The 26,491-nt window shown below is 38.3% G+C and overlaps 2 protein-coding genes across 2 annotated transcripts; one reads left to right on the top strand and one right to left on the bottom strand.

Annotated features, from left to right (window-relative positions):
* The first annotated feature begins 1,814 nt into the window (after positions 1-1,814).
* Positions 1,815-2,828, top strand: LOC112183435 (signaling peptide TAXIMIN 1). The gene is made up of 2 exons (XM_024321817.2): positions 1,815-2,128; positions 2,465-2,828. Exons 1-2 carry the CDS (start codon positions 2,019-2,021, stop codon positions 2,586-2,588), a joined length of 234 nt encoding a protein of 77 aa, XP_024177585.1. The 5' UTR covers positions 1,815-2,018; the 3' UTR covers positions 2,589-2,828.
* Positions 2,829-3,427: 599 nt separating this feature from the next.
* Positions 3,428-6,135, bottom strand: LOC112183434 (seed biotin-containing protein SBP65-like). Its single transcript, XM_024321815.2, has 2 exons — positions 4,551-6,135; positions 3,428-4,301 (listed from the first exon to the last, which is right to left on the bottom strand). Exons 1-2 carry the CDS (start codon positions 6,066-6,068, stop codon positions 3,582-3,584), a joined length of 2,238 nt encoding a protein of 745 aa, XP_024177583.1. The 5' UTR covers positions 6,069-6,135; the 3' UTR covers positions 3,428-3,581.
* Between the last annotated feature and the right edge of the window lie 20,356 nt (positions 6,136-26,491).

Raw genomic sequence — 26,491 nt, forward strand, 5'->3', positions numbered from 1 at the left:
GAAAGGTCGGCAGCGAGCTCCAGAGGTGATTCGATGCTGTGGTTTTGGTCCGACTATTGATTGGGGTGCCCAAATCAATTTCTAGTTTTTTTTTTTTTTAAGTAACGGGACAGAAGGAAAGAAAAAAGAAGTTTTGAATGTCTATTGCCCCCTAATAGACGTCTATTACCCCTCTATTGGAGGGCAATAGACGGCTATTGGGGGGCAATAGACGTTTTGAATTGATGTAATTTCCTTGTTTTTTTTTTTATAATCAAAGTTTTATTTGTTTAAATTTAGGGAGATTAGTTCTCATTCTGGCAACTGAAAGTCCTATTGGGGGGCAATACATGGCTGATAGTCATCTATTGGGGGCAATATATGGCTGATAGTAGTATATTGGGAGACAATAGACGTCTATTAGGGGGCAATAGACGTCTATTAGGGGGCAATAGACGTCTATTGCCCCTCTATTAGGGGGCAATATACATCTATTGAGGGGCAACACATGGCTGATGGTCGTCTATTAGGGGGCAATACATGGCTGATAGTAGTCTATTGGGGGGCAATAGAGGTCTATTGTCCTCTATTGGGCGAAAATAGACCTCTATTGCCCCTCTATTGGGCGACAATAAACGTCTATTGGGGGCAATAAAGGTTTTTAGAAAAGTCCGGTGGGTGGCAGCCGATGATCGGAATCCGGTGGCCGGTGACCGGGCTCCGGCGAAGTCCCCTATGGTTTTTTTTCCTCTCTCTCTCTCTCTCTCTAAGTAACAAAGGTGAGGGTAAAATAGTATTAAAAAAAAATTAAAAAAAATCAAATTTTTTAATGGGTATTAGGGAAGACCTCCTTAGAGTGTTTTGGGTAAGAGAGAATTAAAAAATAGTGTGGGAAAAAAAATCTCTAAAAATGGTGTAAATGGACAAAAACTCTGATTTTAAAGGGTGGTTTTAGTTAGACCTCCAAATTTAATATTTAGACCTCCAACTTTTTTCAATTATTAATAGATTTTGTCAAATCATATGAAAAGACAAATAAGGATAAAGTGAGAAAAATAAAAAGAAAAAAAATTACTCTTCTTACCTCCCCAAATATAACATTCAATTAAATGATTTTTTTCTTTTTCCGGAATTTCCTTATATTGTCATATAATTTTATAATTTACGTAAAACAATTAAGTAAAAATAATAATTTCTATACATGGCCAATCATTGAATACAAAAGTAAATTCAAAACAATCTGATTTGAAATTTTCTTAAACTAAATTAATTGAATATTATGATATAGTTATTACTAAATCTTCTAACCCAAAACCCTTGAAATCTTTCTTTTAGCAAATTCAAAGGGATTCTAGTAACATATCAAGATCAATAACCAACCTTTTGATTAATTTCGGTGAAGGAGAGACATACTTATAAGAGAGCAATATCATGTGATTTTGATTCATTCTTTTTCTCGTGGTTGAAGATATAGAGATAAAAAGTAAAATAACACATTATTGTATCTCATGTTCAAGGGTGTTTTGGTAAAAGTAAAGAGGTCTACTTAGCTTTTCAAGTATTCTGAAAAGTAAATTAGAATGAACCATATGAGGTCCAAATAACAAATTTAGAGGTCTAACTAGAATCACCTTATTTAACGGTCAGGTAAAAGAGATTCTTATTTGACATAAAGGTGAGAGATTCGTTCGATCTCCTTTCCATTTGATTTTTCCTATGAAATACACTACTCCCCCTTTCTTCGCTGGGAATAATATCATCCCAGTTGCGTTGTGCAAAAGCTAGAAAACGTGTACCTCTCACCCAATTTACAAGTTGTATTTTACCATTTAGCAATCCATTCCCAAAAAAAAACATAGAATAAATTACACAAGAGAGACGCAAAGAAAAGCAGAAGAAATTTTGCAACAATAACACAGCAAAGACGACCCATCACCTCAAATCAGTCCACTGACTTTGTGTCTTCTCTCTCTCTCTTTTATCTGTCTGTCCCCTCTTCCACCGATCCAAGTGAAACCCAGAAACAAAGTGAGGCCAAAATGTGTTCTTCAGAAGGTGATTGCAGGCCTTTGGGTTTTCTACTCGGCCTTCCCTTTGCTTTTCTCTCCCTCCTCCTCTCCATCGTCGGCATCGTTATCTGGATCGTCGGGTATTTTAACTATTACTCTCTTCTGCTTCAATCTTAACCGGCTTCATTTTCTGTATATTCGTATTTGATCATCTGGTGCCCAAAGTTTTCTTGATTGCTATGTGATTTTGCTTATCTGGCTGTCTTCAACTTCTTGCTATCTTATCTTGGTATCTGTTTCTTTCTTGATTGTTAGCAATTTGGTCATTTGGGTACCTACAATTTGCTGCTGTCTTATTTGGGTGTCAATTATTTTCTTGATTGGTCTAGCAATTCGTTTGTGTGATGAATCTTTATGGCTGAAACCTGTTGATTTTGATGATCTGATTGGTTTTTTGAATGGGGATTTTGGTGTAGATTATTGCTGACATGCATTTGTCCGTGCTGCTTGTGCGTGACGGTTATAGTGGAGGTGGCTCTGGAGTTGGTCAAGGCACCAATTCATGTCATGGAGTGGTTCACTGAGCAAATCCCGTGTTAATCTTATGATCATGGTTCTACAGATACTCAGTTTATGGGTATCCATGTTCATTAGCTTGGCTTGTCTCGCTGTAAAATGTTTAGGAGATGCAGATATTATGGGATTGCGGATTGCAAATTCTCTTTTTGATTTCTAAGTTCTCAGCTTTGGTTACTATGAGACTAGAATAAGAATGGACAAAGAGATTTGCTATCTTACAAGTTACAGTGTCTCATTCTCAATGTTTATTTTTGTTTTGCACTTGCTAATGTGTCGCTCTTAAATAGTGGAATGATTTGTCAAAATTGGGCGGCAGGAATGGCAGGACACTTGCTTGAGTGGGGCTGGGGCTGAAAACTCTCGCCTTTATCTTCCAATACACTTGGAACCGATGCCATGTCTTAAGCCTCTTTTTATCCTTGAAATTTGACTATTTAATTACCAAGCTTTCTCACTCAGTTCAACTCTTTAGCAAAATCTGTGCACAAAGTATAACCAGATTTACCCAGACACCAAAATCCATTTTAAGCACAATCTAAAGTTGGGGAAGAAGCGTCTGACAAGGTTTATTGTTGAGATTATATTTGGGTCCTAAACCATAATGGATTCTCTCTACATGGACAAAAAGAAACTTAGGTTTCTTTTCTAAACGAGTAGACTGTCCCTATATACTTGCTTTGCCTTGAAGAACAACCAGACTACACTCAACAGTTCGATATTTGCTGAAACAGAAGTGTATGCTCCAACTTCCGACTAAAGAAACGATTGCCAAGTACTATAATTGATTTCACAGAAAAGCAACATATGTACTACCATCATAGATGCATAAACAAAATATTCAGTTTTATTAATCACCACCATTAACATGCATAACGACATACTGACATTACATTACAAAATATACTACAACCATCAGCCTTTTATGCACACCAAACATCCAAAACATAAAGCTGAGAGTTTCTAAATTTATTTCAGATCTACTTCATCACTGCATCTTACTTGCTTCATTTTCGATTATTTGGTCTGGTCTTGCTTCCATCCCTGCTGCTGATCAGTTCTTGACTGCCCCTGTCCCCGTCCCTGCCTAAGCCCAGTAATATTGTCAACATTGTCTTTTGTTGTCTGAGCTATTCCAACCATAGTCTCCCCAACAGCACGAGGTATTGCACCTAAGCCTTGCTGCTGATCAGATGACCTGCGATCCTTCTCAGCACTCTCCTCTGCGCTTTGGCCCTGCCCGATGACGTTGTCTTTTGTAGTCTGAGCTATCTCAATCAAAGTTTCGCCGACAGTTCCCGGTATTACACTTACAGTCTCGCTCTGCTTGCCTTGCTGCTCAAATGACCTCCCCTCTTGCCTGCCTTGCTTCTCAGATGACCTCCCCCCCTGCCCTCCTTGCTGTGCATTTGAGCTCCACCCTCCCTGGCCCTCCTCACCCATTCCACTTTCACCCTGCCCAATAACAAAGTTTTTTGTATTCTCAGCTATCTCAACCAATGTCTCACTAACAGCTCCCGGTATCACACCCAAAGTCCCGCCGATTGTTCCCAGCACCCCAGCACCGCCCTCTTGCGCTCCCTCCCTTTGTAATTCAGAGGTTTCTTGGCTGGTTTTTTCAGTTGGTCTGCCACCTTCTCTCTGCATATGCTGAGATTCCCTCTCAACTGGTTTCGTCCATGTTTCCTCTTGCTCCCAGCTTTTGGATTCTCCTCCTTGATAAGTAGTCTCAGAACCCTTGTTCACATCAAGCAAAAAACTAATTAGTTTGTATACTAATTAATCATCAGTACATATGTAATTGGTGGCCTCTGAAAATAACCTTTTTTTTTTTTGAAAGGGAAGATAACCATTTTATTAAATACAATATATGAGAATTTTACTTGTATATTTTCAGATAAAATCCTACTTGCTCAATCTCTTTCGGAAAGTTTTACTGCCGAATGAATAACAGCGAGTATATTATAGGCGACATGACATATCTACCTTGGGACTACTTGCTTCAGCTGCTTTCTTGGCCTCATATTCTTTCTTCGCCTCTTCCTTCTTCCGAGCAGTGAACTCCTCAGCTTTCTCACCAGTCACCACAGCAGCATCTTTAGCAACAGTCAAAGGCTTGGACACAATATCCACAGCCTTATGACCAGCATACCCTGCTGCTCCGGCAACTACTTTTGCAGCTGCTTTGGTTCCCTCCACTGCTGCCTCAGTTGTGTAGTGCGCCGCAGTCCAACCTGCCACAGTCGCCTTGTCCTTCAAATCCACCGCAACATCACCAGCATAATGCAGAGTAGTCTTACCTGCAGACACGGCCATGTCTTTAGATTTCTCTGCTAATGGCACCGTGTAATCCACCGTTTTCTTCCCTGCACTTGATAGAGTATCTTTTGCTGCATATAATCCTTGTTGGCCTTTTTCCAGTGCTATGTCTTTCACTTGTGCTCCTTTCTCAGTTGCAGTACCAATTGTCTGGCTTGAAATTTCTTTAGCCTTCTCGGTAGCAGTACTGGCAGTTTCTTTAGCTTTCTGGGCTGCAGGGCCTAGTGTCTGGCTTGCAGTTTCTTTAGCCTTCTGGGCTGTTTCTTTAGTCTTCTCGGTTGTAGTAGCGAGTGTCTGGTTTGCAGTTTCTTTAGCTTTCTGATATCGCTCTTCTGCCGCCCTCATTGCCGCCATGGAATTCTGCTGTGCTGTTTGTCTAAATGCCGAAACTTCTTCCAGAGATGGTTGTTGTTGTCGTGGTTGCTGCTGCTGCTTGTTCACATTGCTCTCCGTTTCTGTGCCTCGTCTCTGCTGGCGGCCGCGACTTTCCTCTTTGCTTCTCATCATCTCCGTGTCCATTCCTCTCTCTTGTGTCATACCCTCTCCTTTGCCCATCATTTGTGTGCTCCCACCTTCACTTTCTCTACCCTCGCCCTCCCTCCCTTTAGAACTCATTTGCTGTCTACCTTGACCCTCTCTGCCCTTCTCTTCATCAACCCTCATAACTTCGAGCTTTCCGACACTTTGAGCTCCACTCTTACTCTCTCTGTCCATTATGTCCATGTTTCTGCCTTCCATTTCACTCCCACCTTGTCTCACCCTTGAATCCTCCTTCCCTTCACTCACAACAATCATTTCCTCTCTACCCTCTCCTCTACCTCCCTTCTTCTGACCCTCATCACTTTCTTGAACCTCAAACTTCCCTACTCCGCGGGCACCACTCTCCCTCCCTCTCTTCTCCTCAGCCTCCTTCATTTGTCCCGCGAGGGACTCCAGCTTGTGACTCCCGATCTCACTAGTCTCTCTGGACTTTCCCATTCCCATGTCCCCAACGGTGTTTCCCTTCCGCTCTTTATCGTCGTGCGAGTCTTTGGTGCTGTCCATAGGCGTGTCTTTGTCGCCGGCTTCTTGCACATGCACGGTGATTGACTCGAAGTGGCTGGTGATCTTCGGCACCTTGTCTTTCTCAATGTGAACTTCCCTCTCGGGCGTCACATTCTCCCTCCTAAGTTGCTCAGAAGACATTTCTCAACCTAGAGCTTCTCTCAAAAGTAAAACTGTTTGAAAATAACAATGCTGATGGTTTTAGTTTATGCTGATTCTTGCTTTAATTTGTGTTTTGAATTCGATCGGAGTTTGGCGTTAAAAATAAAGAAGCCATGGCGGTGATGAGAAGATGGGTATGGCCGTCTTTGCATGGAGAACGACATGTGTTGGGTGGTCAATGCAACGTGGGGGGTTTCTGCAAATTTTGAGCTTGAGTGGATAAAAAATTATCCAGGAGCTTACACGTCATCTACTGTAGATTAGCATGGCAAACCCTTATGTATCTTTGCTGACACGTGGGAAGATACATGACTGCCACGAGAGTGAGGTGTTGTTCTTCAACGCCAGCTTGGTACGTCGTTTGGACATTGGAGGCCGGTGCACTTCGATCTTCAGGTGATTGGATAATGTAAATCAATTGGAAGGGTGGGGAAGAACCAATCTGGGGCAATGCTTTCATTTTTATTAATTGAACCAACTAGCATTATTCTTGTTAAGCTAAGAAGGTTATAAATTTACTAGGTTCTTTTACTTCGGGAATGAATCAAATGCCAAAAATAAAACTAGGTGGTCTGTTGATATAACATTTTACTGTATCTGTTAGTTGCCAGTGAATATTATTGCAGGTAATAATTCTTGTTCTTTTTTTTTTTGTTACAAATAAGTCAAAAAATTTATAACAGATAATGAAGGTAGGTTTGTATGGGGTCATTGTTTCAATACCCAAATTATTACATCTGTAACTTAGATGCAAAATCCTCTTAGGCCTTGTTTGTTTCGCGGATTTGAGGACTTGGGAAAGAAAAACTGTTCCTTTCCTTTGTTTGGTAACCACAAAGTCCGGAAATGCTTTCCTGACATAGGGGAAAGTTGGGGGTAAACTCATTCCACTCAAACTTCGTGGGATTGAGTTTCCCATCCCATTTCCCAGCATTAATTGCAATAATTTTGGACAATAATACCCTAGCATTTATTGCTTGAGTACCCTTGGTAGTGTTGAAAATTCATTTCAGGTTGTTTTTATTTTAAAATAGAAGGGTATTATTGAAATATTGATATATTTTTACTTTCCTTTCCTGCACCAACCAAACATCGAAAGGGAAATCAAATGATCTTTCTTGGATGCTTTCCCTGCTTTACCAAACACAGGAAATGAAATCTGACAGAAACTTTAATTTCCCTTCTCCACGGGAAAGACAAGGGAATCGATTTCCCTTCCGTGAACCAAACGAGGCCTTAATTCTAATCTGAGGTCCTCAGATAATCAAGATTATTCCTATATAGGTTGGAAACTCAAAATTTCGATTCTCTCAAACTTAAAAGTCATCCCTTCTTCTTGGTTGAAATTTGGATTCCTATGCTTTGATGATATTACATAAACTTGTGTGTGGAATTTATGACCTTTTCGTGTTCAAAAAAACAAAAAATAGCCAAGATTGGCCTGTAATTAGAGTCGGTCAAACCTTAAAAAAGAGTAAGATAGCACAACAACTTTGCCAAATGAACTAAAATTGCTCTAATGAAAAATTAGCATTTATGTTATAAAGTAGAGAGGATATAAAGAGAGAATAGTTGGGAGGAAAACGAAGTGTTTTCATTACTCATTTATATAGAGGTAGAGTTTACATCAAAATACATAACTAATAAGTATTTACATGGATATCCACATAGATAATAGTATTTACAACACTCCCCTTTAGATGTCCACCAATAAATGATGGTATTTGAAGCGCTTATTGTTGCCTCGTTAGAATCCTTGTCAGGTAACAAAAACTCAGTGGAACAAAAATAACCCTGCTCAAAAGACAAAAAGAGCACAACGCGCATATGTCCTAGGTAGCATGCTTCTGGATGCTCCCCCTGACGAAAATCTCCCCCTGATTGTTGCAAGCCTCATTTATGTATGCGATAGGCTACATGTACCATGTATAGTAGTATGATGTGTCTATTACTGAAGTGAGACCATGTGTGGGCTCATCACAAATTTTCACACCTGCAAAGTTTAAGCAATATAACAAAGCTAGACGATTTTCAATAAGTCATACCTCATATGATAAGGTTAGAAACAATCTCACATGCTCAAATTCATACACAAAGTAATAGCTAAACAATTTAAAGAAATTGACACATTTAGCTTTGTATAGTTTAAAACATTGAAAAATCACGACATACCTAGCCATACACATCAATATCTTTGTGTATTGATACGTCTCATATAAGCTCTTCAAGAGCTCTAAGTAATTCAAAACTTTGAGAAAGTTAGAATATGTTGCAACACTATAATCATATCTCGAATTCAATTCTGTAGTCTTGTCATAGTACTTATTGAGGCAATTTAGATCACGTTATAACGAAATAAGTACATATGAGCTAGCTTTAGACTCTTTGATTCCATAAGTGAGCTTCAGGCTCTTTCAATTGCATTTGAATCCTTCAAGGATTTGATAAGCAATACGCTTATAATGATATTTTACTTTTGAGATTTTTCTTTTAGCAATGTGTTTTTAAGATCTTCATAAAATATGATGACAACGTGTGAGAAAATCATGTGTGTTAAATACAAAATTAATTAATCCGATTATCTCATGAACGATGTATGTGTGAATGTGATCTATATATACACACACATAATTACATACATTTTGGGTGCAATGATACATTTTAGCAATAAAAGTATAAAACTACCTAATTTTATTTATGGCACAGAGCTAGAAACAAAAGCTCCCTCTTGTCTTTGCATAATTTATGATTGTGTTCATTACTGTTGGCTTCGGTTTTCCTGCCACAATTTCAGTACAACTGAAACACAACTAACATCAGAAGGTAAAACAACTTTTTTGGAGATTTATAGAATAAATCTTTAATGATTGTAGAACTAATAGAGAAGCCAAAAGATAACTTTTTATATGTATACTGACAGAAAAATTGAAGAACCTAAGTAAATAGAAGAACTTCAGAGTTTGTTGTGATCGGGGACTAAATTTTCTGAGATTTCAAAGCATGTTTTGTAGTTCTCATAAATTTAAAGAACCATATATGATTTTTCACTCCATGGCTTCAAATGTGCACACAATTCCAATGAGGCATAAACCAGCAAAGTAAAATAATTCAGCTAGCAGCCAATTTAGTATTAATTTTAGAGATAATGACCACTGACCCATAGAATACCAAATACAACTCCATACACTCCACCAACTTATTTTCAACCCCACAAAAGTTTTCTCTTTTCTCCCAACTATTCTTTTCACTTAATATTTATCCCATTAATACCTCTCTCTCTTGCTTTTACTATTCTTTTGTTTCCTTTTATTATTATTTTTGATGAAACGTGGTGGACCCATTTTGAATTTATTTGTCTAGATATAATTGCAGCTAAATTGCATCCTCTATTCGACGGTAAACAGTTAAACCTTACTATTCATAATTTTGATCGTTGACAGACTTGAATTAAATGCTATTTGTAAAAACACTAGCAAAGAATTGAAGAAAGAAAGAGAAAAATTGAAAAAAAACTGAAAGACTATAGAGAAAGTCTTAACAGAGAAACTCTCAACTACTGGGATATTATTTATAGACTCCAAACTATGATCTATAAAATAGAAGAAGATATTGACAATCTCTTATATATACTTGAAGAGGAACAAAAACCTCTTGACTACCTGAGCATTGGTTAGATCAGCACATCACTGGTATCAAAGCTTGTAAAGATCTCAGCAGGGGAATCCCCAATGGGGACAATGTCTGATTTAATAATAGAGAGACTGAATTCTCTATTAAAATCGTCTGATGAAAAATATCAGAACCTGCAGCAAGAATTGACTAGATGTCAAAATCATCTAGAAAAAATACCTGCTATAATCCACCAATTAGAAAAATTGGAAAACAAACTGGATTATATCAAAGAACTTCCAAAAACGGAAGAAGAAAAACTAACGAGTGTTAGTAGAAAAATCAATGAACAGCAAAAAACGCTGGATTCAATGAAAAATATACTGAAGGACAAGAAAGTGCCTACAGTAAAAACAAAGAAAGCTAATGGATTCAAACCATTAGAAAAGCCAGACATAAATCTTGTTCCAAACATGATTTTTTTGGAGCCATCTACTAGTCATACTAGTATCCGGTATGAAAACCTGGAAAAAAGAGATATCAAGATGTTAAGCATCTTCGGATAAAAGAAAGGAGTACAACTCCTAAATACTGAAGAATTCGAATTCAACGAAATTGAACAGGAGGTCAAAAACTCCTCAATTCCAAAATTAGATTTCAGACAAATCTACAAAAGGGGAACGTTTGATCTAATGGATAGCCATTATTTTAAACTACTAGAAATAACAACCCCCGCTACAGTAGGAGGAGAGACTGATCTTCTAATGATCACTCCTTCAGAAGTGGCCAGAGCTCAAGCAAAAAAATATCAATTTATGCATATTGGAGCAGTCCAAGTAGGCATAAATCTGCTTGCTCGAGAAGGCATAGACTGTTCAGTTCTATGTGTCTTACAAGACAATAGACTAACAGATTTCCGAGCTAGTCTGTTAGGAACTCTTGAAGCATCTTTATGTGATCAAGTAGCATATTTCAACTGCTTCCCAAACTTTACCACCAGCTTGAAAGATGCAGCTCACTGTCTACGACTGAGAGTCAAGACAGATGACATATTTATGAAAGAAAATATGCAAGAACTCGCAATAGTATACATAATATACTATAAATTGATGAGCACTACAGTAGCCCCCAAGACAAGAATAACAAATATTCCTGGTCTGACTACTAGCTTTCTCACCAATCAGAAGAACCATTCACAACAGATTCATAAAGTTACTTGGAATGAAGTGACTTTTCCTCTTGAATGGAAATTATCCGGTCAAAAAAAGCCACCGGAAAGCCCGAAATCAAGAATTTATGAAAGTAGAAAGACTGGAGAAATCAGTCTCAATTTTGACAATCACAGAAAAAGTGATGTCTATCCTGAGAACCTCAGGGTAAACAAGAATCTTCTCAGAAGAAGTTATAGCACTAGAGAAGCTAGTGTTAGTGGCACAAAACCCACTATTGAAGAACCAATATCTGAAGAATAATTAGAAGCTGATCTAAATAGACCAGTTAATATGTTCAGAGCAGAATATTGTGAAAATCCTGAACGATTAGAAAAACTAATCGAAGAAATGAAAAAGTTCAAAACAGGAAAGGAAAGAAAACTCCTTCCCTATCAGGATATTGAAATGGAAGATGGAGAAGGCTCCAATTCCAAAACAGTCATCATAAGAGAGGAAGGAAAAGTAAAACTTCCTTTTAAGAAAGCCTCTACGGGCAAAAATGGAGAAAGAAATTCTCAAAGATTTGTCCCAGAGGACAATATACCTAGAATACCAATTTCCACCCATGGAATTTGGCTAAATCTAGACAAAGCTCTAGACAAGAAAAAAACTCTTGACCAATGGGTTGATAGCCTGATGATGGCTTCTACTCTAACCCTTGGAAAATTTGAAGCACCAGATCTTTAGGTGTACTATGAAACTACTCTCACCGGAGTAGCAAAGAAATATTATTTCTCTTTCAGAGAGACTGCCAGAGGAAAAGACTGGCTTGAAGAGATAAAAAAATTCGAAATCTCCGTATGATTTTGCAGTACCCCTGTACGATCAGTTCTGTGGAGATCTCTCAAATCTGAGCGAAAAGGCTAAAGAAACGGCCAAATCAAATATCTATGCTCTCAAAATCTGTGACATGAGATATTTTGAAGAATACTTGAATGAATTTCAAGAATATTATTGTACAATTGGTGAACTAGAGAATACTAATCTAGTTAATCTGTTGCACAGAAAACTCCCTGAACCATGGAGAACAGCTGTGAGAGAAAGCATAGCTGAAAAACCAATCGAAAGATTTTCAGTTGGAGGGATTGCTGACAGAATCCGGCAATTACTAAAAGAGCAATGCAAAGCCAATCTTAGAGCTAAGATGGCCAAGAAACAACTCAAAAGAGTTGAAAATTTCTGTTATGGAATACTGGATATGCCGACCAACTGGGGATGTCATGAATCCAAGTTCCACAGAAAGAAGAAAGAAAATTATTACTCTAAAAATTTCAGAAAGAGTAATAAGAAAAAGGATTGGAAATTCAAAAGAAGTTCCAATTACAAGAAACAACAGGATGAAAATCCTAAAAAGAAATTTTTCAAGAAAAAGAAGAATACTCATCAGCATAAACAACCAAGCAAGAAAGCTTGCAGATGTTGGTTATGTAAAGCTGAAGGGCACTATGCCAACGAATGCCCGGAAAAGGGTAAATGATCTACTAAATCTCTCTTTGACGAATATGAGCATATAGTAGAATCAACAAATATGAAAGGCTACGAAATAGCCTATTCTGATGATGAAGATGACAATATGTCAGTTTACTCTGCCTGGTCTGAAGAAGAAGAATCATCTGACTCTAGAACAGATTCTGAAGTAGAGTACTTCGAATCAAGGCAGATGAATGTTTTGAAAATCAAAAACTGGGAAGAAAGTAAGACATAATCATTAATGTCTTCTTTTCAGGTAAACCCTGGTACATTCATTTGTGACTACTGTCTATGTCACGAAAAGAATGGTCTCCCTATGTTCTGTGAAGAGTCAAAAATGATTTATCACAAAGAATGCTTCATAGCTGAAGCAAGAAGAAAAACCAAGAATGGCCTTGTCAGCTAATTGGTAGAACAAGAATATGAAGAATACTTCTCTGAACAAAAAAAGATGAAGGTTGAAATCTTGTTCCAAGAAATTATGGAACCATCTTCCTAAAAAATAAAGGAAGAAATCATCGATGAAGAAAAAATCGATGAAAATGAAAATTTTGAACTGGTTGAACCACCAGAAATTGTTTCAGAAGAATGCAAACCATTCATTCCAAAGGAACAAGCTCAAGAAAATGAGCTTCAACAATCGAAAGTCATCTCTACTAGTAGATGCAGCAACTACATAGAGATTAGACTAAATTTCCCTGATCACAAAAAATATCATCTACATGCCTTTGTAGATAATGGATCAGGATTCACTGTTGCAAAGAGATTTGCAATTCCAGAAGAACTTTGGAAAGAAGAAAAGAAAAAAACAGCTACTGGTGTCACATTTGACTGAAGTCACCTCACCATGAATAAAGTAGCAAAAAATGTTCATATCACCATTGGTGGAGGAACATTTATCATCCACAATGTTTGGCAATCTGAAGGCCAAGGCTCAGATTTCTTGTTGGGAAATGATTTTATTCTCCAACAGAGATTTATTCAAGATGAAGAAGCAATAGGATCCAGAAAAGGAGAACGGGTGTTCTGGGCAGACCGACTTACACAAGCAAAAAGTGTAGTAGGTCCTGGTTTTACCACTCAGTATCAGAGATCGCAACAGAATAGTGGTGATCTTACCCCCTACAAACCCAAATTCGAGCCTATACTCCAAATCAAGCAACTAGAAGAATTACTTGTTGAAGAATTTTCTGAAAAAGAAGAACAAGAAACTAGTGAAGATGAAGAAACTAGTTTCATCCATGAGCATAACCTCAAGCACTTTCAGAATAAGCTTGAGTCTCAGAAAATTCCCACTCTTGATAAAATCAAGAAACTACTCGAACAGAATATCGATGTAGACCTTCAGAAGTTTTGGGAAAAAGACCCAGTGGTCTGTGAATTGAGATTGCCTGACATGAATGCTATCTGTCATGTCAAAGCCATTCCTCAGTACAAAGAGGAAGATAAAAAAGAATTCAGAAAAGATATTGAAGATCTCCTGAACAAGAGATTAATTCAACCTTCCACTAGCCCTCATCATGCTCCAGCATTCTACGTGAGAAATCATGCAGAAAACCTCAGAGGAAAAGCTAGAATGGCAATTGATTACAGAGATGTCAACAAGAAGACTGTCAAAGACGGCTATCAAATTGCTCAAGTAAGAGTACTGATCAACCATCTCAGAGGAGCTAAAGTCTTTTCGAAATTCTATGCAAAGTCGGGTTTCTGGCAAGTCAAGATGCATCCTGAGAGTGTGCCTCTCACTGCATTCGGAACACCACAAGGCCATTACGAATGGTTAGTAATGCCTTTTGGTCTAAAACAAGCTCCCTCAATCTTCCAAAGAAAGATGGACAACATTTTCAAACATGTTGCGGAGTTCTGCGTCGTCTACATAGATGACATCCTTGTCTTCTTCAAAAACAGAGAAGAACACATGAAACACCTCCATGAGGTTGTAAAGCTGATAGTTCAGCATGGAATTATCCTAGGTGAAAAGAAAATCTTCTTTATCCTCGATGAAGTTGATTTCCTAGGAATAAATATCAAGAATGGAGTAATAAAACTCCAACCTCATATTCTTGAGAAGATCTGGAAATTCCCAGATAGAATTCCTGATGCTAAGAGTCTAGAAAGATTCCTTGGTGTCATAAATTATGGGAGAGATTTCATTCCCAAAATCTCAGGGTTAACAGCAATGTTATCTCCTAAGACGAGTTCCAAAAGAAAATGGAACTTCACAGAAGATGATGAAAAAATTGTGAAGCAGATAAAAAATCTCTGCAAAAACCTTCCTCCTCTACAACAACCAGAGGAAAATGATGAAATTATTCTCCAAACAGATGCGAGTAATAATTACTGGTCCGGTGTTGTTCTGGCAAAAACTTCTGGAACTAACATTGAAAATATCTGTAAATTTTGTAGCGGCAAGTTCAGCCCTGCAGAACTGAATTATCCCACAGGGGAAAACGAAATTTTGGCTGTTAAGAAAACAATTTTAAATTCTCCAGCTTTTCTTGGAAAACCCTTTACTGTCCGCACCGATTGTGCTACAGTAAAGAATTTCAAAAATTTCAAACTTGATAAAGCTGCTGTTGCAGGAAGACTAGCAAATTGGAAATTATTTCTTAACCAATATGATTATGTTGTTGAATTAATTGCAGGAAACAAGAACTATCTTCCAGACGCCTTGACCAGAGAATTGGCAATGTTCAGCCAAAAAGACGACGACGAAGGTCGTAATCCCAGAAGCAGAAGAACTGGGAAAGAACATGAACCTGAAGAGGATCCCATGGAAACCAAAGAAAAACTCCTCAAAAGGTTTCTGCTAAGTCCTAAAGGACCAGCCACAACTGATCAATCCTAGGGTAAAGGATTGGCTAGCCCGTCTCAAATGGCAGACGGTAAAGGCTCATCAAGACGGTTGAAGGCTGTTGCTTTGCCAAAAAGCAAACCTACTCCAACTGGAGTAATAAATGTTTTTAATTATGAACTTCAAACATTCGATACTCCTACGTTTAGAACTGGCAGGAGACTAGCCTACCACCAGAAAGTAATTCTGGATAATCTCCTGTTTTCTTTTAAGGAAAGGAGTAGTGGTTTGATGTTTCCAGCACTCTTTGCACTTGCTGAGGAACTCTATGAAAATGGTAGACCACAGTTTGAAGAAATTCATACACAGCAGAGTGTTGTAAGAAAAGAAAAAATTCACTTCCTTGAAAGCCCAGAAAGTGCTAGGGTCCCTATCATGGCACTTAATGAATAAGACTGGCATGAATTTCATAGTCTGATAGGAAGTCATAATTCTGAAGACCGAGTTCCTCCAACTCTCTTTATCATTGCAGGACCATATGTTGGAAGATATTTAATCAATGTTCAAAGTGAGCATCCTCAAGAACACAAGCTTTGGCTTGTTGAAAATGGTTTTGTCCATAATCTGCGAACTAAGACAAATGATGATCTTAAAGGCTTGCCTCCCATCATCGTCAACACAATCAAAAATATTAGAAAAAATGACTGCATGCTTCGTCTGAAGTTCAGATCTACGCCTCCAGAATGGATTTAGAAGGCAAACGGTAAGGTTGAGTATATTTCTCCATATTATTATGTGAGGATTATTCAAAAGAAATATCTGCAGCCTACATGTGTTGGTTACAATGGCCAGCCAAACTCATGCATCCTATGGATGAAAGCCATGACTCTGGAATATATCAAAAAGATCATCTCTGAGGATATCAACAATACCTTCCTGGCAGTAGGAGAAAAGACTATTGTTACTACTTACGATCATTCTAACGTAGTCAACAGTGACCTGTTCCTATCTCTCACCAGAAAAGAGATAGATTCGACACTGGCATGCTTACAATGGGTGGAAAGACTTGAAACAGACAACCACTACAAGATGTATGTTGATACAGATGTCGAAGATAATGCAACGACTGCTCGTATGGCCCAGGCAGACAACAACTCGTTTGTCCTTGGTCACAATTCAGAAACAGACGAGAACAGGTGAAGCAGCAGGCGTAGAAAGCACCAAAAGAACTTTTGGACTTTTCCCAAAAGTTGCTTTTGCTTTACATAAAGATAGGTGAAAAACATTTTACCTAAGGAATCTGCTTTTCCCCGTCCGACCTCCACCAGCAAGAGCACTCAGGAAAGCAGGAAATCACGGAGTCGTTCTGTACATTTAGCTGTTTTCAGTTGTAATTTGAGTTCCGCTCCCTATATAAGGAGCTTTAGCTTCCCTTAGAAGGCATTCGAAAATTGGCTTAGCAGTTCTAGATTCAAAAATTTCCAGATCAATTCTAGATTCGAAAAACTTCTAGATCAGTTCTAGAAAAGAAAAAGAAAGCCATAGTAGCAGTGTGCTCTTCCCTCCTGACTAGTGAGAAGTAGTGTGCTTTCATTTCAAGTAAGTATTGTAAACATTCTTATGGATAGCTAAACAGCTTCTTAGCTGTTTACCTGAGAATGAGGCTTTGAATTCTTAGCTTGTAATTATGTTTATATGAACAAGTTCAGTGTGTTCACCCACTTCAGCAAGTTTTAAATTCACAAGTTAGTTTCTGTTATCATGTTCGGCCAGTATCTTATACTATCTTTAAAGTTCAGATTTCTTGGTTTTTAGAAAAATTTGCCTCAGCTTAGGATAAAAACAAGCAGCAGTGATTCCGCCTGTTAAAGTAACCGTTTGGCAGGAAGCCGTTAGGTGAAAAACTTGGGCATGTTGAATGCTAGTTTTGTTTTTCTCAGAAGTTAGAACAGGGTATTTCTAAGAAAAAGTGAGTTTTGGACCCAAAAGTCAGCATAGGATACACTAGGCACTACTTTAGAAATGACTACCCTTATGAGTCTTTTCCCCTAAAAGTTGTGTAAATGGGCAAAATACAAGGATGATGGATTGATTGGGCAAAATACCATGAGTTTTTGGGCAAACGGGCACAACCCCTTAATTTTATCGTTCTATCAATCAATTAGTCATCTAAAGTTGTTGCGCTTCAGTGTACTATGTATACTACACAATCCAGAGTATCTTTTACCATATGGCAACACAAAATGTGGATGTCTTTCATATGCATAATTTGTTTTAATTTCAATGGCGTTGAAAACATAAGTGCAACTTCGTAGTGGAAGACAAATGACTGTTTCTGGAACTACATTAATCACTGAAAGCCCTCAACATTGGGTCTCTGATTTGAGTTTCTATAAGGAAACGATTCCAATCTAGTTTGAAGTATCTCAAATTCCTCATCAACTGGATTCAAGAAATTCGGCAAATTCACTAGTATCTATGAGATTGCCAGCCTATAGTAAGAATACAGATCCTAACCGTATAGGCCTACCCTAAAACTGATGTTTGAACATTTCTCCTTCTGATTATATTTGGCAAAATTGATAATCTGCTTTATAACCAGAAAATGTTCTGTCGGACGAAATCGCAGCTACCATTCTTCCGGAGTCCAGATCAAGTAAATGGGTTCTTCTCACTCTCCGACATGCACTGCATCTCGATAAAAAGGATATCTCTACATGCACTGCATCTCGACATGCACTCCATAAAAAGGATATCTCTACATGCACTGCATCTCGATATGAACTCAATGAAGATCCAGTAGGAGGCCACCAGTGTTCCAGTCATCAGAAGGCTAACAGCGTAAACCTGCCAATCCACCAAGGGTGGAACAGACTTCCTGGCAATAACAATAACAATAATAGTTAGAATCATAGTTGACAATTACAAAACTATTCCCAAGCCGGTTACCATGATTCTGAAGCAATTACATCTCGTATACCAGTCCCACTTAAGATTTTTATACTTTGACACGTGATCATGAAAAGCTACACATAAAATTAATAATAATAAAATAAATAAATCTTCTCAAAAAAAAAATTTAAATAAATAAATAAAAACAGCCAAATAAAATGAGATGGTATAGCAGCAGGTCTAACCTTTTTTTCGCATGTACATCAAAATTCCAAGAAGGCACTATCAAAAGAAAGTTTAAGTGGACACACTATCACAATCAAGTTTTAACTTCACTTCATCAAGGTCTGACCACCACGATTCACTACTTGTGCATTAGGAAAAACAAGTTTCAGTTCCTGTAGCAAGTGTCATTTGGAAAAGAAAAAGAAAAAGAAAACGTTAATAATCGAAAACTGCATTGCATGATTCCTGCATGAAAAGGATGCCAAAATTACATCTAGATGACTAATTTATATGATATGCAAAGAAAAAAGGGGGTAGGCCAACCTTTGTGAATTGTATTAGTGGAGCACTTGGATCCCGGGAAGTAGTTAGCAAAATTTTGGGATCTCTTTCTGATGATTTGGCATACTCATCATCGATATGTGTCCTTGGGACTAGATGTTAGAAAATGCATGAAGAATCAACAGCATGATAAAATATAAAACGAAAAATCGAATGACAATTACATGTAGAAGTATTTTTCAAATATTTATCAACTGCATGTTAAAGAAGCAATTTAAAAATTTTCAAGCCCACAATAGTAGTAACCGTTCTACTTTCTGTTAAGTCTACGGATTTTAAATTTAAATTATGATCCTGAGTCTTGTACATGTTAAATTGCAATCCCCACCAGCTTTATGAAATAAAATTGGGTTTTCTTGAAGGCTTGGAGCTATGGTTTCTCTTCTCCTACCCTATTCTCTGTTTTCTCCTCTCTTTGCTCTCTATTCCCTAATTTCTCTAAAACCCCAGCAGCTAAAACCTTCTCTTTCTTCTCAAATAACCTATTTCTTAAAGATTCTAAAACTTTCTAGACCACCCTTGCTTTGTCCTACAGCAGAAACTCAACTACTTCAAAAATGACTCGGTAACTCTAAGGGGCACCTACATGGTCTCGATTTCTCTATACTCAAATTTTACTGAAGATCCTCGAAATGGTCCTATTTTTAGCTAACCTCATCTATTAATCTTGACTTCTTATACAAAGTAGCACTACAGCTGACATCAGAGCTTTCCAGAATTCAGATTTTATACAGCAACCGACAATCAACTCATATACACACGTACAACTTAAAACATCTATTCCACAGTACCTCTACGACAACTTGATAGTTCTTTGTCTCAAATCCAATTTCACCTTAACTTCTGAATCTGCAGTGAATATTGGATTAAATACTGCTTACTCCCTATACCTATAGGGTTTCATCGTTTCAGTTTCACCTAAAGTCCCTGAACTCTCAATTTCCTCTAAATTCGTCCCTGCCGTCAAGCCTCCGTCCAAGACTCCGTTATCTCGCTGACGTGGTAGTTATTTCCATGCTAAAAGTCTATTATACCCTCACTTACTCTTTTTTTTTTAATTAATTTTTTTCTCTCTCTCTTTTTTGTTTTTTACCTCTTCCTCTTCCACATCTCTCCTCCCCTCTGTTTATCTCAGTCTATTATCCGGAAGCTCTCATCCTCCGGCATCTTTCTCGCTGGACTGAGAATGTGCATACCCATGACCAGAATCATCCGAAAATTACCATAACAACAAACAAACCACTGATCAACTCCAATCAACACCATTGGGATCAGAGATAATATCATAAATCCAACCTAATCACAGATTCACTACTCAGTTCAATATTGATTAAACCAAAACAGATCATAGTCTTAACAAATCAAGAATCAGTTAAACTTGATAATTCAACAATTCATATACAATTCCACATTCACGCACAGCAAATTCACAACCAGAACCATTTTTTTTTGGCAAATCCAGTTACCAAAAAAAAAAAAAAAAAGCCAAGATCTAACCTAATCAGACGGGGGGAACTAAGCAACACCAAGCCTCAATTACTACCGGACCCATCTTCTTCAAAGAAGATTTAAACATCAATTGCATTTATTTCATACAAAACACATCATCCCCGAATAGAGAAATCCAAGTAAAAGATATACCATCATAGGTAGTGCCACACTGCAAGCAAACTTTGCCCCCCCTCCTTGACATCATCATCGAAACAAGCCCTGCAGAAATTTAAAGGGACCCAAGTGAGCGATCTCTCTGAATTTAGAGACCCATAAACACCAAATGGCCCAAGTGAGCAAAATCTGTAGCAAATGGAGCTCAAAGCATCAATCTTTTACCCAATGTCTCCAAACCAGTGGTTGATCCGTACTCGATCAGAACCATACCAGACCAGTCGCCGAGCTGCAAACCCGATGCTCAAAGACCACACCACGTCTTCTCCTGTCGTCGTTCCTCTATGCAGACCACCGGCGCTCTGACCATCGATGTTCAACCCAAATTCCCATCGTACCAAATCAGACCCGCTTCTCCAGATCAGACCCGGCTTTTGCTGCGCCTATGCTGACCCGCCAGATCGAATCTTCTGACATCGACAACTGCTGACATCGTTTCATACCGGAAAACCAAGAGTCGGCGAAAGTTGAAGAAGTAGAAGATGGAGAAGAAGACAGCGAGGGATTCATTTTAAAGTTGCAGATTGAATACCATCGAGGGCATTGTCGAGCAGGCGGCCTTGTCGTCGTCTTCGAGAAGCTGAAGCTGAGACTCCAAAGCCTTCTTCTTGAACTTGATGCAGCCGATTTTCAGCCGAGTGAAGAGGTCCCAGATAAAGAGGCTGAGAATCTCTTTATCCGACCCGGAACTCAGATGTGACAAAACGATGGAGGGACGCGGCGGATCTGAGCAGCCGTTGACCTTGGAGGGATTGGTGTTGTCTTTGACCTTGAAGAGGACGATGTGCTTGACGACGGGGAATGACGACATGGTGATTGTGGCAAATTTGGGGATGCGGGTTTTGGGTAAAGAGAGGTGGTGGTGGTGTTTGGGAGGTGAGAGAGAGCGAGAGAATGGAAGAGGGAGTGGCCTTGAGACACAGAGTCGCCGTCATGTCTAGAGAGAGAAATGAAATTGGGGATTTTGAGTAGGTGAGGAAAAAGAGAAATGAAATCTGGGTGATGGAGGGCACCTCCGATACTAGATTGGGCCTCTGTTAGAAGAGGATGTAATGAGGAAAAAAAACAAAAAACAGAGAGAATTTTTTTTTTAAAATAAAAAAAAAAAGATTTTTTTTTAAGTGAGGGTAAAATAGACATTTTGAAATAAAATGGGTGCCACGTCAGCAAATTAACAGGGACTGAAATGATGAAACCCTATAAATATAGAGAGTAAACAGTAATTAACTATTCAACAGCCTAAGGCCAGCGGCTTAATTATTCCAACACTCGTCCAAAATCACCCAAACTTAACGAATCATTCTTCTGACATTCTTTTTAAATTCCTTCTCTGAATCAACAGAAGCATCAAAGATAACAACATCTTCCTTCCTCAGTACTTGAACTTAAACTAGATCAACAAACTTGAATAAAATTACCTCCATCACCGCAAATGGTCAATTTTCCAAGCATATTTACCAACAAAAACTAACAAACTGGTGCAATCCACAACTTCTACTTACCAACAAACCCCAAAAAATTACTGCAATTTCAAGTCAATGCCATCTGATAGATAAAAATTTTCAGGCTTTTTTAACAGAAATTGCATTCCCATAGAGTCATACATACCAGCAGTGTTTTACACTACAAAAGAAGTCAAAATCCTTATTGGCAGCACGCACGCAAAAGTAGAGTCCCTATCTCACAACAGTATAAATAAACCATCACTTTTAATCCCTCAGACGACTTGAGAAGCAAATCCCAGATTACACAAGACGATTTTTCTTGATATTACAAAACTACTTAGGAGCACCATTCTCTTCAAGAGGATCGTAAAAGTCATCACCACTTTCTTCCAGGACAGATGGATCCAAAGCTACTCGACCACGAAGGCGGTCTCTGCAATACTTCTCCCTCTCTTCAACGGTCTTTGGTTTTTCTTTCAGAGTACCAGTACCAGGAGAATCGCCAACATGTGCCATCTGAACGAGGCGTGACAGGGCATCAATAGTACCAGCCTCATGAGGAACAACCTTGAAACGACGACGCACAGCAGGTGGGCTTTTCATCTTGCTTCCGTCGCAGTTGAGGCCGTGGTCCACCGAAGATTGGCCTTCGTCCACCGGCGCAGGGTGGTTCATGGCTCGCAGAGAGTACTTCGAAATTGGGGATTTAGGTTTTCGCAGTATATTCGTTTGAGACGAACCGCTTCGTTTTCTTTTATACACACACTTATTAAAAACAAAAATTAAAAAAAAAAAACGTAAAGGATTTTTGTCAATTTACTCCATTTTTAAAGAATTTTTTTCTCACTTTATCAATTAAATTTTTTAAATTCTCTCATATCCAAAACACTCTAAAACAAAACTAACAAGTCGTAGGATTTCATAGATAATTTGACTATAAGCTTATAGCATCCCTAGCCTTATTATTATTATATTATAATCTAAGGGTCCGTTTGGATTAGAAATTTTGAATTTGATTTGAATTTCAAATTTGAAGATTTTAAATACTTGAATTTCAAATCTAAGAACTTAAAATTTCCTTGTTTGGAAATTGTAATTGATGAATAGATTTGAATCAAAGATTTCCTTCTTTACAAGCTTTTGTTCTTCTTAAATCACACCGACGAATAATTTCCAAACTGATCCATTGTGTCTTTTGAAGAGAGATGATCAATGGTCTACCATAGATTCAAACCCATCTGAAGGAAGAGATTGAAAGCTTGAGCAACTAGGAGAGAAAGCCGTCAGAAGAGGAGAGAGAGAGAAAGCCGTCAGGAGAGGAGAGAGAAAGTCGATGAGGAGGGGGGAGAGAGAGAGAGAGAGAGGTCATGAGATGAGAGAGAAAACCGATGAGGAGGAGAGAGAGCAAGTCGTCAGGAGATGAGAGGGAAAGTCATAAAGAGAGGAGACAGAAAGTTGATGAGGATGAGAGGAGAGTCAGAGACGTTTGTTTTCTGCCATGAGACTGAGAGAGAGAGATGATTTCAAATAACTACCTCTCCATAGTAATTTCAAATTCTTAAAGAAATTCGGGTGTGGATTTTAAGGAGCAGATTTTAAATCCAACTTCACCTCAAAATAGAAAGCCAAACAAGCAGATTTGGAATTGGGGGTTTCAAATCCAAATCCACACTCCCAAATCCCTATATCCAAACGGGCCCTAAGGGTTTTTGTCTATTTACCCCATTTTTAGAGATTTTTTTCCCACTTACCCCATTAAGTTTTTTTAATTCCCTCTTACCCAAAACAACACTCCAAGGAGCTCTTCCCTAATAACCCATTAAGATTTTTTTTTTGTTTTTTAATTTTTTTTTAATACTATTTTACCCTCACCCCTTTGAAACTTAGAGAGAAAGAGAGAGACCATAGGATACTACGCCGGAGCCCGGTCACCGGCCGCAGGAATCCGGCAAACTTTCTCCGGAGTCCGGTCACCAGTTTCCGCCTGCCGAAATTTTCTGAAAACCTCGCTGGAGGTCCTCAAAGAGGTCGCCGGAAAGGTTTATTTCCCCAATAGACGTCTATTGCCCCCCAATAGAACTTTCGGTAGTCGGAATGAAAACTAATTTTCCTAAAATTAGACAAATAAAACTTTGATTAAAGAAAAAAACGAAGAGATTATATCAATTTAAAGACGTCTATTGCCCTCCAATAAACTTCCATTGTCCCCCAGTAAACATTCAATTTTTTTTTTTCCTTTCCTTCTATCCCATTACTTAAAAAAAAAAAAAAAACGAAATTGATCTAGGCACCTAATCATCGTTCTCCTCCGCCACTGGCACCAGAGAACTTTGGTCCAGCGCCGGAGAACCCCGGAGAATCTTGGTCCAGTGACGAAGAGAGTTGGTCGAGCACCGGAGGGGCTGGATTAAGCGCCAGAGGGCCTACGTCGAACGCCAGATGAGCTGGGTCGAACGCCAGATGTCGGAAGGGCTGGGTCTAGCCCCGAAGGGGCTAGGAGAACGTGGCAAGGCCTGGGTGGAGCGCCGGAGGGATTGGAATGTTGCTGGAGTCGGAGGTCAGTCGGGTGGAGAGAGAGAGAGAGAGATGAGAGAGGATTAGTCAGTGGCACTGTGTAATTCATTAATTAAGCTGAGGGCGGAATAATCATTTCTCTTTAAATTGAGTTAGTGGGAATAAAAATCTGTTGTTGGGGTAAGTGTGATAACTTTTACTCATTTTTGTGCTTTTGGTCAAGGACCTATAATCTAAAGCCGAATGACCTTGACCGTTCATTCAACTGTTCACAATGGTGAGAAATGACGGTATTGCCCTCGGTTTTGTCTGAATTACCATGCTGCCATTTCCCCTCAATATATAAGCAAAATCCCTAATTTTGTGTGTCTTATGGAAGACTCTATCAAGATCAACATTCACTGTTTCGCAGCATCAAACGCAGCCATCAACATCAACAACAAAATTGATATTTCTTCTGTTCATCCCTGTTCATTCAACTGTTCATAAGTGAAGTGGCGGGTTTGCCCTTCGGAACGCTTTGTTGCCAATTGTTATTACTGAGAGCTTCTATTTTAGAGAGAGAGACTGTGAGAGGAAAGAAGAAGTGATTGATCTTTGTTGTAGCAGAGAGAGAGAAGTGATTGATCTGGATTTGTTTCAGAAGAGGTATCTGAGTCTGAGTTTGTTTTGGGTCGCAATTTTTTTTTTTTTAAATTATTTTTATTTTTTATTTTTTATCTCTCATCACTGTTGTTGGGTTGTGAATGATGATGGGCCATACGATCTTTGATTGATTGTACTTTTACCTTTTCCTAATTGGGGCTTTTGGATTTTTTTTTTCTCCGATTCTTCTCAAACGGAAAATGAAGGGAGCCTTTTCGATAAAATTTGAGAACCCCAGAACCAAAACGTACGTGATTTGTTGATTTCAGAAATCGGGAATTGAATTTTGTTGAGTTTGGGTTGTAATTTTAGGGCCTTAATTTTGTTTGATTAGCTTTTGAGGGTTACGGTTATTGAATTGGGGGTTTCCTTGGGTGATTGAATTTCATTCTCCAATTTCATAATTTATGTCAAGAACCTTATCTCCAAAAACCCATATATATTAAATTTGTACCATATAGGGTTAAAGGTCCAAAAATTCTATCACGTTTCAAATATTCAATTTCATTGGAATTGCCTCTTTCCAATTTGGTCAATAGTATACTTTGTCGACATTCATAATGAAACGTGGTATAGCATACATACAGCCTTTAGTGGTTTTTGGTGGTTACCATATGTAAATTATCATCGATGATCAACAATCATAGATCCTACACATTCATATCTGCATGCATTAGCTATAATAAGCTTATTGATATTGGATATCCATGCCACTTCTGAGGCATACGTTGTCACTTCTAGGATAATCATCTCTCATAGATGAATTATGTAGAACGTCGATCATTTTACTTATAATCTCATGTAGAGCACTATAGGGCATGTATGATCTTCCCTTTTTGGGAGCTTAAAACTTTAGACCTGGTGGATATAATCCACAAATTTACTTCGTTATTCAAATGACAGTAGTCTTTCCTCCCCTTAACGGCGGGAAGATTGTCTTATTATGACCATGTGAAAAAAATGCGTTTAAGGATCTATTACTTTTTTTGGAGTGAAGATGTTCAATGGCTAGTGGCAAACCCACAAGTTTTAGGTCAAAAACATTTAGTTTATGAGCATCAACCATATTGATGTATTGTATTACCAAGATATCATTCACTAATGGCATACTTACAACCTTTGTATGTGTAGCCATATTAGGAACTTTGACGTTGTTTAATGACATTCTCTTCAGGAGAACCATGTCACTTGGATAGACATGCATCCCACAGATCAAATGGGGTCTAGATCATTTATGTTAATATGATTGGTCTTAGTGACTTTAACCCAAGTAGATGCCTTTGCATTTAGCAAATAATTTTGTCACTACCTTTTATTAAATCACTAGCTCAGATATTTCCCCAAATCAAAATGAGACAATGGATAAATATCTCACACCAATTCATGTCGCTCTTTAGGAACAATATTTCTCCCCCTCATGGCAGGAGGATAGTCTCATTAAAGTGACAAATCACAAATATGCAGTAGATAAACAATTTGCCTGTGAGGTTAGTAGCCATCAAAACTTGTAAGTGATTTCATGCAACATGGTAGACAAAGATGACATAACCGGTCAGGCTAAAATAATGTATTTTGTTCAATGAACTGCTA

This window comes from Rosa chinensis, chromosome 2 (genome assembly GCF_002994745.2).
Source record: "Rosa chinensis cultivar Old Blush chromosome 2, RchiOBHm-V2, whole genome shotgun sequence".
In the NCBI taxonomy this organism is placed as follows: Eukaryota; Viridiplantae; Streptophyta; class Magnoliopsida; order Rosales; family Rosaceae; genus Rosa; species Rosa chinensis.